Source organism: Carya illinoinensis, chromosome 16 (genome assembly GCF_018687715.1).
Source record: "Carya illinoinensis cultivar Pawnee chromosome 16, C.illinoinensisPawnee_v1, whole genome shotgun sequence".
NCBI lineage: Eukaryota > Viridiplantae > Streptophyta > Magnoliopsida > Fagales > Juglandaceae > Carya > Carya illinoinensis.
This window is the reverse complement of record NC_056767.1, coordinates 27,397,257-27,412,654: the sequence shown is the minus strand read 5'-3', so window position 1 is coordinate 27,412,654 and position 15,398 is coordinate 27,397,257. Positions and strand designations below refer to the sequence as shown.

The window sequence follows — 15,398 nt, the reverse complement described above, 5'->3', positions numbered from 1 at the left end:
AAGTATTCTTGGAAGGCACATATCAGTCTCAGACTCTTTGAGAATGGATAGAAAAAGGTATTATAGCACATATTTTCCAAGAAAAGGTAAAACCAGAAAGAAGCCTATTTAGGGGTGGAAAAAAGTTAATACGGCACATTTTCATGAGATGCCACAGAAAATTATCAAACTTTCAGAATCTGTTTAACAATATCAAATGCAAACGCCTAGCGGCGGTTTAACAACCGGGGCAAGGATCAGAACAACCATAGAAAAACCGCAAGAGGAAACCTCACGGATAGTCGTTTAAAAAAACAACGCAAATTAACATACTGCAGTGAAAGCTTACAGGAATATAATAGAACAGGATCCTAATAATAATCCATAAGTTGATCTCTGCCAGGAGCCCACAAGCCTAACAGTAGAACATGACCCTCTTGACATTCTCCTTGAGTGCAGGTAGGGGGCGCACAGCAGCATTTACTCCAGGTCCACGACTGCTTCGTGGACCTGCTTCGCGCACGGAACCACTTTCTGAGGACCCTGGGTCCATATAGAACCGAGCTCGGAAAGCAGCAAGATGAGCATAATATGCAGGGGGCACTGCCAAATTAAAGAACCAGTTAATAAATGGGCAATCTATACTCTAAGCAAAAAACAACAATCAGGCAACAAAGCTTCTTATATTTAAAGTAATTAGTGTATTTACTCCAGTGAGAATATTGTTCTGTAGGATTATGAGAGAGATTCGAGCAAAATATGTACTTACTCGGAATATAAAAAAAAAAAAAAAATCGATCTATTTTCATTTGGTATTTTGGCTTAAATTCTTTGTCTCCTTGATATACCATCAAATCCTCTTTTTTGAGGATTGAGTGCACTCCTATAGTCCCATATTTAGGCCTGGATTATTTTTGCAAACTGTCTCGTCTCATCTCATCTCATCTAATTATTATAATTTTCTCAAACTTTCAAATAAAATACAAAAAACAATTCAGCCTTTTAAAATTCTAAAACAAAAATAATATTAAAAAACTTATATCCTAATAATATTTTATTCAACTTTTATCTCATCTCATCTATGTAGCCAAACGAGACCTTAGTAATTACTGAATTTTTTTCTTCTGTATTGAGGATCATCAAAATAAACAGATAGAAATGAGCGCAGACGTTCAAACATGTGTATGTTTAATTTAAATGATGCATGCTTCCGAGAGAGAGAGAGAGAGAGAGAGAGATCACCAATGGAAACAGAGCGAGTGCACCTTGCATACCTGGGGCGAAAAAAAGAACGTGAAACCAATAATCACTATAACCAACGTTTAATTAGACGTGAGATGGCACATAAATGAATCAGATGGCAATTGAGATTGTAGCGGTAATCATTTATGTACCACGTTTACAGGAGAGGACAACAGGAAAACAAAGAATCTATTATCCATGTGAGAAATAATATTTATTTAAGTGAATGATTTCACTTAAAGTTGGTAGCTTTTATTCATCCTTTTTAGAATCTATTACTAGTAAAGTTAGAAAAACAATACACCCAATTTGGTCATTTTTAATCAAATTTGGTAGTCTTTTAGTTTTCCCAACACCTCTTGTTGATTTTTTCAACTCATGGATTTCCAGTTTTGTCACCAATGAATTAAAAAAAGATCATGCCCGAAAAAAAAAAGGAATTCAAAAGAGATTATTGAATCTCAGATAAATTTAAATGGCCCATAGGTTTTCTAGTTTTCCCAATAGATCTTTTTCGTTTTCTTAGCTCATGTATATTTAGTATTGTAACCAATGGATTCATGAGCAATTATTAAATATAAGATGAAGTTAAATGACCAACAAGTTATTACTCTTAATGGTCAATTATACTTTTTGGCACTCTCTCCACTCAAGTGAGGTTTTTTCCATCACTAACTTAGAAACGAAGAAGACTATATGGCGGAGATCAAGGTGTTAATGTAATGACACCATTTTAACAGTTTTATTTATTGTATAAGAGTTCAAGGAACACTTATAGTTAAAAATGATTTTTTCATTAAAAAATTTATTCATTCAAGCCAATGTCACAGGTCTTAGTTCAACTAATACTAGAAGAAAGATCATGGTACTGACGTGTAGCAAAGATTATTTGTAAGGGACTGCAGCCCATCGGCTGTAAACTTGTTCTCATCCCAGAGTACATGGTAATGAGCTGGACGACTTGTGCCCTGTTTTACATGTTAGGCACAACATCAGAGAATTAAAATCCTTGTTCTTAAGCAGCATAAATACGGCCTCCTATAAGAAGAATGGTACCTTAATTCCAGCATGAGAACAAAGGTAGAAGTCAAACTCAGTAGGATGACAAATTTGGGAATCTACAACTGTCCCTATAAAATCCAACGCTACAACATGAGGAAAATAAAATCTTAGCAACATAAAATCTAAATTTCAAAACCAAACAAAATACCTACCAGGCAATATGTTTCCGCTCCTATCAACTGTATTGTGATCATGATGGTTGTTGGCAAACAACCTTGTGTGATGGCGCTTCTGAACCACAACAAAAGTCACAGGAGGTTGATAGTTCGGCTCCAGAGAGGCACAAGCCTAAAAATAAGTTAAACAGGGAATATAAGACAAGCAAGCATGATCCAACGATACTCCAACTGAAAAAAAAAAAAAAAAAAAAAAGGGGTAGGAAATAGAAGGCTGTAAAGTTAACAATCCAGCAATGTAAATTCACCTTACGGATAGCATCAAGTTCATACAGCAAGACTTGATAGAACTGCCCTTCACTCACACCATCCCTGCAGAAAGGAGATGTAAGGAGATGCTTTTTATTAGATGGCAGATGGCAACAGAAGTGTCTAGACTGCAGTGGCAGGAAAATGGGACAATACCTGTAAAATATGATACGTTTTGGTTTCTGCCCAGTTGCTGAACGGAAAGATATGAGTAGTTCCCTGTATGAAAAGATAAAAGTAACTTAAACCAACACCACAAAAGCTCCACCCAAAAGAATTAGTTTAGAATTCACTGTAGAAAACATCCTGTCCCACTACCAGGATCCTGCCGTGCAGCTGTGGTTTCAACCATATATCATAAGAAAAATAAAAGTAAAAATAAGAAGACGGAAAGGTTCAAGATACCTAATCATGCCACCAGACACTGTCCCTCTTACAGGATCCTGCGATGTCTTGAAGAGATCTTGGATCAGCTCTACTCGATGGGCTTGAGCACAAACCAAACCAGCATACTTCGTGATTTCTGGCCAATCTTGAGATGCCACAACCTGAAGCAAATCAAATTATCATGGTATATTATATATGACAACCTTGAAACTCTTAAAAAAACCTGTAGCGGACGAGACAATGAAAAGGCATAAACAAGTGAAGCACAGTAATAAACTGAAATAACATACAGCCGCAATTGATGGGCTTGAATCCTCTCCTGGATGAGGATGGGTAACATCAGCACCAAAAATTATGGTGGGCAGGTCACTGACAAAAGGTATGCGCCAGGAGAGTGCATCAACAAGTACAGTATTCCTTCCTCCCACCTTGACATTTATCTTCAATGCCACATTTGCCAGACTTTGCTTCCTCCTCTTGACATCAAATACAAGCTTCGTCAAGCAGCATTGGGAAACAAGTCCAAGATCTGTCTCGCAGATCCGCTTCAAATCACCTGTAGGTGAAATTAAAAGTTAACATAAAGAAGGATCCCAATATCAGAACAACATAAAGAAGGATCCCAATATCAGAACCAGATTCCAAAAGCAAATTCGGTCAGTTAATCAAGTTTCCTACCATAAAGAGAACCATTTTCGTCTGGCAAAATAAAGATAGCCAGGTCAAGCCCCTTTCTCTGAGGCTGGAGTCTAGTCATGGCATCGTGGTACCGAGTTTTCAGGACTCTATCAACCTGATCAGGACGGCCAGTCACTGGTGGAAGTACTGGTTCAAGATTAAATGCCTACAAACAGCCCATAATCAAATGTTTTTTTTTTTCCAACAGGTAATGAAAGATTTTATTACAACATGGCATAGCCCAAGTACACAGATTACGAGAGGAACACCAAACTGCCCATAATTAAATGTTAAAAAGATGGAACAACATTATGGAGATTGATCAATACAAGTCTTTCAAGCACCATACCATGCCTGAAATGCAACACATTTGAGCAAGGTCATGGCAAAATGAACGCGCCACACTGTCTTGCACATCGCGTGAGAAATTTATGCAAATCCAATTGTTGACCACTCCCCCATTAACCATTCTCTGCAGTAAAAACCACAACACGACAAAATCAAACTAAGATAATGTTATGCCAATTATATGAAGGTTAAAAAGCAGAAATCCGAGAGAACAGGACAACAGCATAATATATCTATAAGCATGCATGCATTCACATCCTCCCACGAAATAAATAAATACACATATCGTTTATATGCCAGTAAATAAAAAAAGCCCTAGACAGACTGGGAAGCTGTCAAAGCATTTCTGTCAATAATAGAAAACCCTAGGTATAATTACCCTGACGGCTGCCAACACCTAGGGTATTTTGGGAAGGATTTCTATAACTTAGTAATAGGAAACTACTGAGAAATAGGGCTGTTTACAGCCAGCCCACTTTGACCAAAACTCTAGGATTAACCAATATGAGGGCTGCCGAAATTCTGAGTAAACTATGGAATTTTTTATAAAAAAAATTTATAACTTTTTATAAAAAAATTTACATTGAACATTTTCTGGACCAATTTCACCAAAATATTTTCTCTCCGTACAACCAAAACTCTGATGATGAAAAGTTTTGCTCTTTCATTCTAGTGAAGTTTTGGTGCTTGTAGTGGGGAGCTAGTTAGTTTACAGTGAGTTATGAGGAAACTAGTAGTGATTGAATCTAAGGCTTTTGAGGTAGCAAGGGATGGGAGGTTTGTCTACCTTACAGAGAAAGGTTGGAAGGTGGTGAAAGAGGTTATTCTGGGGTTCAGCACGGCAAGGTGGTTCCTTAAAGCATTAAATGATTGCTTAAGTGGCTAATGCATATAGGAGGTTTAATTCCATTCAGTCATTGAATATTGATGGAGTTGCTTCTTCTGATCAGGTGGTGATGAAGGAATATGTGGCTGGCCATTTTGAAAACTTATTGTCAAAACCTCTTGCATGGAGCCCTAAAGTGGATGGACTAGCTTTTGAGAGTATTGACCAAGATAGTATGGTTTGGTTGGAGAGACATTTTGAAGAGGAAGAGGTATACCAAGTACTTAGGAAAATGAATACAGATAAAGATTCAGGCCTGGATGGTTTCACTATGGCTTTTTTTAAGACTTGCTGGGAGGTGGGGAGAGAAGATGTAATGCTGGTTTTTCAGGAGTTTTCCACTCACAGGAAATTTGAAAAAAGCTTAAATGCTACATTTATCGCTTTAGTCCCTAAAAAGGCTGGTGCAATAGAAGTACAAGATTTTAGACCAATCAGTCTTGTGGGTAGTGTGGATAAGTTACTATCTAAGGTTCTAGCTAATAGGATGAGCACGGTGATGTAAAAGATTATCTCTAAATCCCAAAATGCCTTTGTGAGGGGGAGACAAATACTAGATTCAGTTCTCATCGCCAATGAATGCTTGGATAGTAGAATCAGGTCGGGAATTCCAGGTATTATTTGTAAACTAGATATGGAGAAGGCATACAATCATGTTAATTGGGATTTTTTGATATATCTATTGAGTAGATGTGGGTTTGGGGAAAGATGGAGGAAGTGGATAAGGCATTGTGTGTCCACGGCCCGTTTTTCGGTCTTGGTAAATGGAGATTGTATGGGCTCCTTCAATAGCTCACGGGGATTACGATAAGGAGATCCATTATCACCACTCTTATTTGTATTAGTAATTGAGCCACTAAGTAGAATGGAGTCGGTGGCAATAAGGGAAGGATTTTTTTTTCTGGCTTTTCAATGGAAGATCCCACGGCCATACCACTATTTCTCACTTTTTGTTTGCAGATGATACCTTGCTTTTATGTGAGGCAAATGCAGCACATATTCAATCTCTGAAGGTCATCTTACTTTGTTTTGAAGCTGTTTCCGAGTTGAAAATTAATCTTGGGATGTGAGTAACATAAATACGTTGGCTAACATATTAGGGTGTGTGGTTTCTTCCTTGCCGTTGAAGTATCTTGGGCTTCCATTGAGGGCTTCTTTCAACGCTAAGTCCATTTGGGAGGGGGTTTTGGAAAATTTTGAGTGTAGGTTGGCCGAGTGGAAAGGTTGTATTTATCAAAAGGGGGGCGGATCACCCTTATTAGAGTACTCTATCAAATCTTCCCACATATTACTTGTCCTTATTCCCCCTCCCCGCTAGCATTGCAAATAGAATGGAGAAACTTCAACGTGACTTTTTATGGAGTGGAATAGGAGAGGAGTTTAAGTTTCATTTGGTGGGATGGGAAAAGGCTTGTACTCCCATGAGAGATGGTGGTTTGGGGGTTTGGAATGTGAGGACTCTTAATAGGGCATTACTAGGTAACTGTTTATGGCATTATAACTATGAGAGGGGAGTTTTATGGAAAGGGATGATTGACTTGAAATATGGTTGTGAACGGGGCGCCGGGGGGGGGGGGGGGGGGGGTGTTGGTGTTCAAAAGAGGGAAAGGGGTCCTATGGAGTGTGGTTATTGAAGTTCATACGTAAAGGTTTGGACTCTTTTGCTAGTAATACTCGGTTATGCTTGGGGGATGGAAGTAGAATTAGCTTTTTGGAAGGATACGTGCGTGGGAGACACAGCTTCGATGGATGCTTTCCCCTCAATTTTCAGTATTGCAAGGGAACTAGAAGCCATGGTGGTTGATTTGCGGGTAATTCTCCAAGGTTCACAAGAGTGGAACATCAGCCTTACTCGGGATGCACATGACTGGGAAGTGAATATTCTGGTGGATTTTTTTAACTTACTGTATAACATTCCTTTAGCTACCACAACTGAAGATGAGATGATTTGGAGACCCTCTAAGAAAGGGAAATTCACGGTACACTTTTTTTATGACTCTATTAGCGGGTAACAAAGGCATTCTTTCCCTTGGAAGAATATTTGGAGGAGTAAAGCACCCACCAAGGCCGCTTTCTTTGCCTGAACAGCAGCCCTAGAGAAGATATTGACTAATTATAATCTTAGAAGACGGGGCCTTATAATAACAGATTGGCGCTGCTTGTGTCGTAAGAGTGGGGAAACATCAAATCATCTACTTTTACATTGTGAGTTTGCTAGAGATATCTGGAATTATTTTTTCAGCAAGATGGTAATAGCATGGGTGATGCCGGGCAGGGTGCTTGAACTTTTAGCATGTTGGAGAGGACTCACTGGGACACCACAAATTGCAGTTGTATGGAAGATGGCCCCTATTTGTATTTTTTACTGTATTTGGAGTGAATGTAACGAGAGACTTTTTGAGGATCAGGAATGTTCCTTGAAAGAGTTTAGGAGTTTTTTTTTGGATATTTCATTTAAGAACGTTCCTTGTTTTTGTGGGCCATTGCTTTAGATCTAAATGGTCACAGCTTCCATGATTTCCTTGTAACGGTTTCTAGTTCTTAAATAGGTGTATGCTTTTGTATACCTCTAGTGTACTTGGGCTATGCCTATCTTTATATCAATGAAATATCTTATTACTTATAAAAAAAAAAAAATTACATACTAGATAATCACTCAGAAACCCTAGCAAGGGCTGCCTCTATCACCTCTCATCACATATTTCGTAGGTCTACCCAAAACATGACAGCCCCTATCTTTAACCAAGCTGCCAACCCACTCAACGAACTAGGGTTTTCATCTTTCACAAAATAGCAATCGGCTAAGTGCCACCCCTCACACCAAAACTCAAACCCCAATAGCTGCCACCCCCTTCTTGTGATTAGCCCTAGCGATTTCAAATCCTTATAAACAAGAAGCAGCAAGGAGCAGGAAAACACCCCATAATTCTGTCTTGTGCCACCAGCCCTAATGAAAAGAAAGCCCAGAAATTTTCCTCCCTCTCCCACAACCTAATCACACTGCCCATACATTAGAGAGAATTCCTTTGCTGTGCCGCCAGCCCCACAAGTCTTTTCCCTAGAGTGTTCTTGCCAAATTGTTGAATGACCATCTCTTAAAGCTGCCGAAATTTATTGTAAGACGTTTTCTTCTTACATAATCTATTGTAAGATGTTAAAGTCATGCATGTTATTTAGAAGTGGAAACTTATTAATCTATGGTAATGTTTACTATGTGATGTATTCCTTACTAGGTATTTGACTCACTATTTGCTTTTCTGTTCTAGTCTCATTACCCACCCACAGGTAGCCCAAGCGGTAAGGGCGAACTTGTGTGCATGTGCCCCATGTCACAAGTTCGATTCCCCTTGGAATGAAACTGCGATTTAAGTGGGAGGCCACGGCGGAGGGTTTTTGTGCTAGTCTCCCCGGGGGTTTAGGTTCTATGGGTGAGTCCTAAGAGCTCTACTGTGAGATGGTTGTCCCGTCATAAAAAATAAAATAAAATAATGTTCTAGTCCCAGTTGATAGAGTTCATTTGCTAGTGGCCATGGAAACCAAACTTGGTTTATTAGCATATTACAATTGAGTTCATAATGTAAACGAACTCAATTGTAATATGCGATTTAATTGGGATCAAACTGCGATTTAAGTGGGAGGCCATGGCGGAGGGTTTTTGTGCTAGTCTCCCCGGGGGTTTAGGTTCTATGGGTGAGTCCTAAGAGCTCTACTGTGAGATGGTTGCCCTGTCATAAAAAATAAAATAAAATAAAAAAATGTTCTAGTCCCAGTTGATAGAGTTCGTTTGCCAATGGCCATGGAAACCAAACTTGGTTTATTAGGATATTACAATTGAGTTCATAATGTAAAGCAATCTTCTTGTACCTGACTCACAAAATTTTTGATCTTGGAGGTATCCCTAACCCAAGACAAACACTCATATAGACGCTCAATTAGACATCTAACTGTATAAGGGGATAATGTCCATAAAGTAGAAACATTTTCTACACTACAAAATAGAAAACGGGCTTAATTGCTTCTAATGCCCCAAAGGAAGGCCCAAGCTACATATTGGCCATACTAAAAAAGGACTCATCAATGGTAAAATTGGAGCTCATTAAAATCATTATAAAAAGCAAGAACTTTTCCCTCCCAAACAATGTGAGATCCAATTCACCACCTACACTCACTCAATATATGGTATCACAATCTCCCCCCTTAAATTCTCCATGTCCTTGTTGGGGCATTTCATTATAGTGGCACAGCTCAAGTCCCACATTTTTTATTAAGATCGGCTCTAATACCATTTGAACGCCCCAAATGAAGGCCCAAGTCACATCTGGGTCATACTCTGAAAAAGAACTAGCCAATGGTACAAGTGGAGCATATTAAAATCATTATAAAGAGCAAGAACTTTTCCTTCCCAAGCAATTTATGATCTCATTCACCACCTATACTCACTCAATATGGGGCATCACATTGGTACCAACTCACGCCCAACAGGCCTTGAAACCACTCCCAAAGCCCCACCTCCCCTTTCCCTTGCGGGAAGTCAATGCCATATAATTTCCTTTTTTGATAAGTAAATGTCATATCAAGTGTACAATATGTGAACAAATAGTAATTCTTTTGCTAAAAAATACCTTATTTGTCATATTCCATTGTCCAACTTGTGGCAGGCAATCTTTTTCTCTTCCTGCATCGTGATATTTCAGCTGCACATTCCAATAAACACACTCAATACGACAATATTGATGCTCACAAAAATTACTAGGAGAAACTTGACAAACCTAACAGTAATCTAAATACAGATATAATACCCGTGGTGCAGGAAGAGTACGAGCTTCAACTGTAGCCAGCTGCTCACTGATTATAATACCAAATTCCTTTGCATAAGGATCATCATGGTAAGCATTGTGACGAACTGTCTGAAGGTCAGAAAATTTTCCAATATAAGGGACACAAAAAAAGTAAAAACTGTTTGTACTTTAACAAGCTCTTGGTTACACAATTTAAATATAACATTGTGTTTTTTAATGATCAAAATAGAACATGTGTTGTTATTTCTCTAATTAGGTCTATCTTGATGTATACACCAGTCCGTGTACTCACTTTTTGATTGTTCATAAAACTTCAAAAAATTGAGCATGTATTTCAATACCCATAAACGCATTCAACATCATTAGTAAATAGCCAGAGCTAGAAAAAACTCTTTAAAAAGGACAAGAAAGGTGTGGGAGAATTGCAATGGATCCTATTTCTAGAAAGAAAATCTTTATACTCTGCTAAGAAACATTAGAAGTGTACTTAACAAAAAAAAGAAACATTTGAAGTGTATTTATCTAGCACATGACCAATGTTTGAACTTAGACCAACAATCTAGCACATGACGAATGAAAGAAAAGTACATGCCATGCGGTAACCAGATTCATCATTTTGAACTTTGTTTGCTTACAAATAATATTCAAAACACAAAGACAGTGGATCATGATATCAAAAGGACAAAAGACTCGTAGAAATAACCCTTTCAAAGGCATGAGGTATTCCTAAGCCCATAAATTGGAAGATAAGCTTCATGTTAATATGAAACTAATCAACCACACAAATTAAGTGTTGTAATACATAAAAGTCTTCCCATGCAAGAAAGAGAAAAAAAAAAAAAAAAAAAAAAAAGGAAAATCATTAGGCAGAAAATTGCCAAACAAAATGACACATCCGTAAGGGAAAACAGAAGAGACATTGAACATGAACGAACCTTCACTATATCATACTCCGTTTGCTGAGGTCGCTGGCAAGTCACCCCAAGTAAATTTCTAATCTGTCCTTTATTCAACTTTTTAGAGTACCTCTGACCCTCAACAATTTTACAAACCTGAATTCAACAAATTTATTAAAATCCATTTATCCATGTAATATAACGAATAACATTGGATTTATGACAATTGAAAATCACAATAATATGTTTACCTCCATTGGCAAATAATTTGGTCTCTGTTCATTCCCCACTTGCAGACATGGCCATTGTGGATGTTGAATAACAAAGCCATATGATTCATAGAAGTACTCGACCACAGGTTTCATTGTACCTCTTTCATCAATAGGAAACCTAGAACAATCAACAAACTGTGTCAGAAAACCAAGCACAAATTTTCAAAAAAAAAAAATCATTTTTGGATGGGGGTGGGTTAATAAAATAAGATATCATACTTACGTCAGCTCACGTGTGGCCTGCGATGTTAAACCAGATATGCGGTACTTTCTGCGCATATTTCCACGGTGTGTTACCTCAACTCTGACTCCTCGTAAGGCTTTTTTGATCTATTAAAGCAAGTGTAAAACAATGATCAAAATGCCAGATTGCCTAAATATTTTTTTTTTTTTTTTTTTTTTTTTTTTGATGTCGGGGAACCTCTCCAAGGCAGGGCCCTTTGGACCCACCCCTGCAGAATAAACCCCGGTCCCGTGCACCACACCCTCGGAAGTTTCCCTACCAGATTGCCTAAATATATATACCAACATGTGTAGCAATGAGGAAAAACACAACTGCAGAATAATAAAATACCAAAAGCACTTACAGCTCCGGTCCAAAAATTTAAAAATGATCAAATTGAAGAACAAAGTCTAACCTTTACACGGTCAGGATCAGATAAAGGTTTAGATGTATTGTTCCGGTTCAGCAGTTGCATTACAAACTCAATTACTGGCAATGGCTCAAAGAAAGCAGTCGAAGTTATGTCTGCAGCATTGCTAAAATTGTCACCACAGCAGGAATAAACAAGAATCCAAAATGACCATAAGATACTACTTCATAATCCATGAGAAATATGAGAGAAAAATATATTGAATTATCAACAGGATAGGAAATGCACAAGGAATGTATGACAAAAGATAAACAAAAAAAACGGTAAGTGACATTAAATACCGATATTCAAAGATAGTCCCATCTGAGTTGGACGAATGCTTTGATAGAAACCCCGCCAACTCTCCAAACCCCCACCCAATGACTGCCTTCTTCCCAGATCGGGGGAATAAAATGAACGACCCACCGGACAGTAACTGGGTCTATCACATAATATTAACAATGTGACATTCCAAATAGCCATGATATTCTATAAATGTATACAATTTAAAAATAAAAAATTTAGTACCTAGAAGTAGGTAATTCACGCAGGACAATATCAAGAATTTGAAGTGCTTCCTGGGGTGCATCAGCTTGCCTACCCTGCAAAAAGAGTCCTAAATGGTGCAGGTCCGCACATGCAACAAATTTGATCGCAACTTTGAATTCTCTCTCTCTCCTACATCAAGAAAAAAACCATCACCATAAATCACAAACAACCTATGAATACCGTAAAGGACAAGAGAGATAACTCGAATTTCAACCTTTGGCCGCCAGATCCATCGTCATCAGGAAGTGCTATTCTAAACGCCTTTGATTGAAAGGGGAGTGGCCCAGCGGTATACAGACTCTTCCGCCCATCATAGGCAGGGAGCCTCTTTCCCAAATGTGTTTCTCTGTATAATCTCACGAGCTGTCCAATTACAGCTCTGTTGACTGCACGAGACGGCACCTCAGGAGTAATCGTAACCTACCATGCATAGATCATTTTAAAAGGAAGCAAGAAAGCAAAACATTGCATAGACACAGAATCATGGTGAGATGACTCACATCATAGTGGTGCAAATCTTTGTCCGGTAATTCAGCAAAGAAGTGATTAGCCTTAACTATACACTTTGTTCCAGTGCTACCTTTGCCCGGCCGAAGAGGGAACCTCATTGATTTACTAGATGCTGGCACAGGTTGAATTGCCTGGCTGGAAGCACCCTCGATGGTGAGTTTCTCAAACTGCTGGGACACTTGAGATGACTCGAGTGGTTGGGTAGATGAACTCGCCTCAGATGATGTGCCCCCAGGCAAAATGACCCCCGGTTGATATGGAACATGGATTGCTTGGTGCAGCTCAGGAAGTTTGGGATCTGCTGGTATTGATGCTGAAGGTCCTACACCAAGGCCACCACTCATGCCGCCATGGCCGCCACTGCCAAACCATCCACGACCACCTTGCTGGGGCAGTCCCCCCCTTCCATGGCCTTGATATTCAGGTGGCCCACCATACTGCTGCTGCGGTGTCATTCCACGACCACTGTGCCCCACACTACGACTGCCTTGGGGGCCCCTACCTCTACCCCCTTGCTGTCCTCCTCCATGTTGCTGACTGGGGGGAGCAGTCCCCTCAGAAGGGCGTGGTTGGTAACCCCGACCACCACTACCACCCCCACTGCTTTCCTGCTGAGGCCGAGAGCTTTCACCCCCGCTAGGAAGTTCAGTTCTCCTCTTCCTCACCATGATGATGTCTGCACACGGAGAATAATTAATACATTAGCACCGAGTCTACAAACTAACACAAACCCATACAACCAAGACCATCTACAACATCGATATTAACATATCCCTCATCATCACCGTATAAAGAAAAATGTGCAGATTGCAATCAGAGAAAACAACCAAAAGATTCGAATCCACTACTAAAAGGGCCTGTTTTCGACCTTACTTCACAATGGGAAAACCTTTTCATGTTCAACTGGGAAATATGGGTGAGATACCATGCATCCTATAGTGAAACTAACGACGTTATTTTAATCTTTTATGCCTAGAAAAATGGAGCCTACCGTCTTCACCCAAATCAAGCATCAAAAGCCACGATAATTCGATCACCAGAACAGAGTCTAAAAATCACCAGAAAAACACCATTGGCTACCACTTAGTAGTTTGTTCTGATATTTTCTGGGAAAAGAGCATGAAAGCAATGCAAGGGAAACATTCCATATCACTGTGCACAGATGATCCACTCCTAAGAAAAAAGAAAAAAAAAAAAAAATCTGAAACTAGAATGTAAGAGCTGAGTACAAAAACAGACCAAAGCACGAACCCTGAAAATCACGAGACGAAATTAAATTGTGACCGATAAGGCAATGAGGAACCGTGAAACCACCGGTACTGGCTCAGAAACCGCTCCCGAAAAACCTCTTTTTCCCCCGAAAAAACCACTATCACCCTCGAGAAAATGAAGTAAAGTGATAGAAAACAGGGGAGACGGAGCCCTCAATTTAACACAAGTCTTACTTTTTAATTTTTTTTTTTTTTTTGGACAAATTTATTTTTTAAATAATTGGACAGTACAAAGGAGAATTATTTAATTATACATTTATTCTGCTTGGCGCTTGCTGTGCTGTACACTTAACTAACTTTCATTTAAATAATTAATAAATAAAAAGTAATGTTACGTATAATCGTAGAATACTTAAATATCATATAATTGATTTGAAAAAAAATATAATTTATTATTAAAAACTTAATTTATTTTATATAAATTTTATATTTACTCATTTTTTTTAAAGAGATTATGCAAATGACATTATTATATAATAAAAATATATATTTTTTAATATAAGTACAAAATTAAGATTTATTATTAACCGTTATAGTTACGTAAAATATACACACGAGTAATGCTACTTATAAGTCTAGAATATCAACCAACAACTCGTTAGGCGACCTCCATTAATTATAAAAAATCATCTAATTAAAAGTTAATATAATATGTCTCTACATCATCCACATCAATAGAGTGGCTCGATATACTAACAATAAATGGACTTGCAAATAGAATTTTTTTGTGATAATTTCATCATTTTTGCAAAATTAAATACTCAATAAATATAATTAAATGTACTTTATATATATATATATATATATATATATATATATATATTCTTGCATCTAAAAATACAAGAGAATCTTGATCAATCGCTGTAAAGGCAAAAGCATGAGTACTCTTCATATGCTTGGCAAGCAAGCTGTTCGTAGAAGTAGGGGGCGCCTTTTGTTTTGCCGCCACGCTAAAGAAAAAGGTGAAAAAAGTAAAAAATTAATTAAGAAAAAAAAAATGCAAAAGTAATGATAGAAGACAAACTTGGTTAACAAGGTTAGAGGACAAAACCGATAAATTTAAAAATAAATAAATAAAAGAAAAACGAAGCTAATATTAATTTTTCTTTTAAAAAAAGTACAAATTAATAAGAATTATTGAAGATAAAATCAACTCACAAACTAACATGACTTCATATAATACGTTAAATTCAGTAGCGGAACCAACAATTATGTCGAGGGATAAAGAGTAATGTTAGATACAATTTTAGGATATACAAATTTTACGCATTTATTTTTTTTACTGTGTGACATTTTTATGTAAAAAATAATACTAGATATATAGTCTTAGGAGGTGTGCAAGTTTTACACACTCTATATTTGAAGAAGAAAAAAGTGTGACGCATCATTATAAAATAATTTTTTTCATATAAATTTTAGATTTACTTACTTTTTTTCAAATTATTTTTTTTTATTCTTTTCA

General features: G+C 37.8%; 1 protein-coding gene across 4 annotated transcripts; it reads right to left on the bottom strand.

Annotated features, from left to right (window-relative positions):
• Positions 1–113: 113 nt before the first annotated feature.
• Positions 114–14,099, bottom strand: LOC122299225 (protein argonaute 1-like). Of its 4 annotated transcripts, none has more exons than XM_043109313.1 (23): positions 13,917–14,099; positions 13,657–13,838; positions 12,656–13,341; positions 12,370–12,575; positions 12,135–12,284; positions 11,909–12,048; positions 11,613–11,722; positions 11,198–11,304; positions 10,954–11,092; positions 10,742–10,858; positions 9,807–9,914; positions 9,630–9,701; positions 4,123–4,245; positions 3,774–3,939; positions 3,386–3,651; positions 3,114–3,256; positions 2,865–2,927; positions 2,708–2,771; positions 2,436–2,571; positions 2,278–2,366; positions 2,095–2,189; positions 1,222–1,253; positions 114–582 (listed from the first exon to the last, which is right to left on the bottom strand). In XM_043109313.1, the coding sequence occupies exons 2-23, from the start codon at positions 13,676–13,678 to the stop codon at positions 395–397; spliced, it is 3,222 nt and encodes a 1,073-aa protein (XP_042965247.1). In that variant the 5' UTR covers positions 13,679–13,838; positions 13,917–14,099; the 3' UTR covers positions 114–394. The 4 variants fall into 4 exon arrangements, with proteins under 4 accessions (XP_042965247.1, XP_042965249.1, XP_042965250.1 ...); XM_043109315.1 differs by having other exon boundaries at positions 2,278–2,351; positions 13,917–14,098; XM_043109316.1 differs by lacking the exon at positions 2,095–2,189.
• Between the last annotated feature and the right edge of the window lie 1,299 nt (positions 14,100–15,398).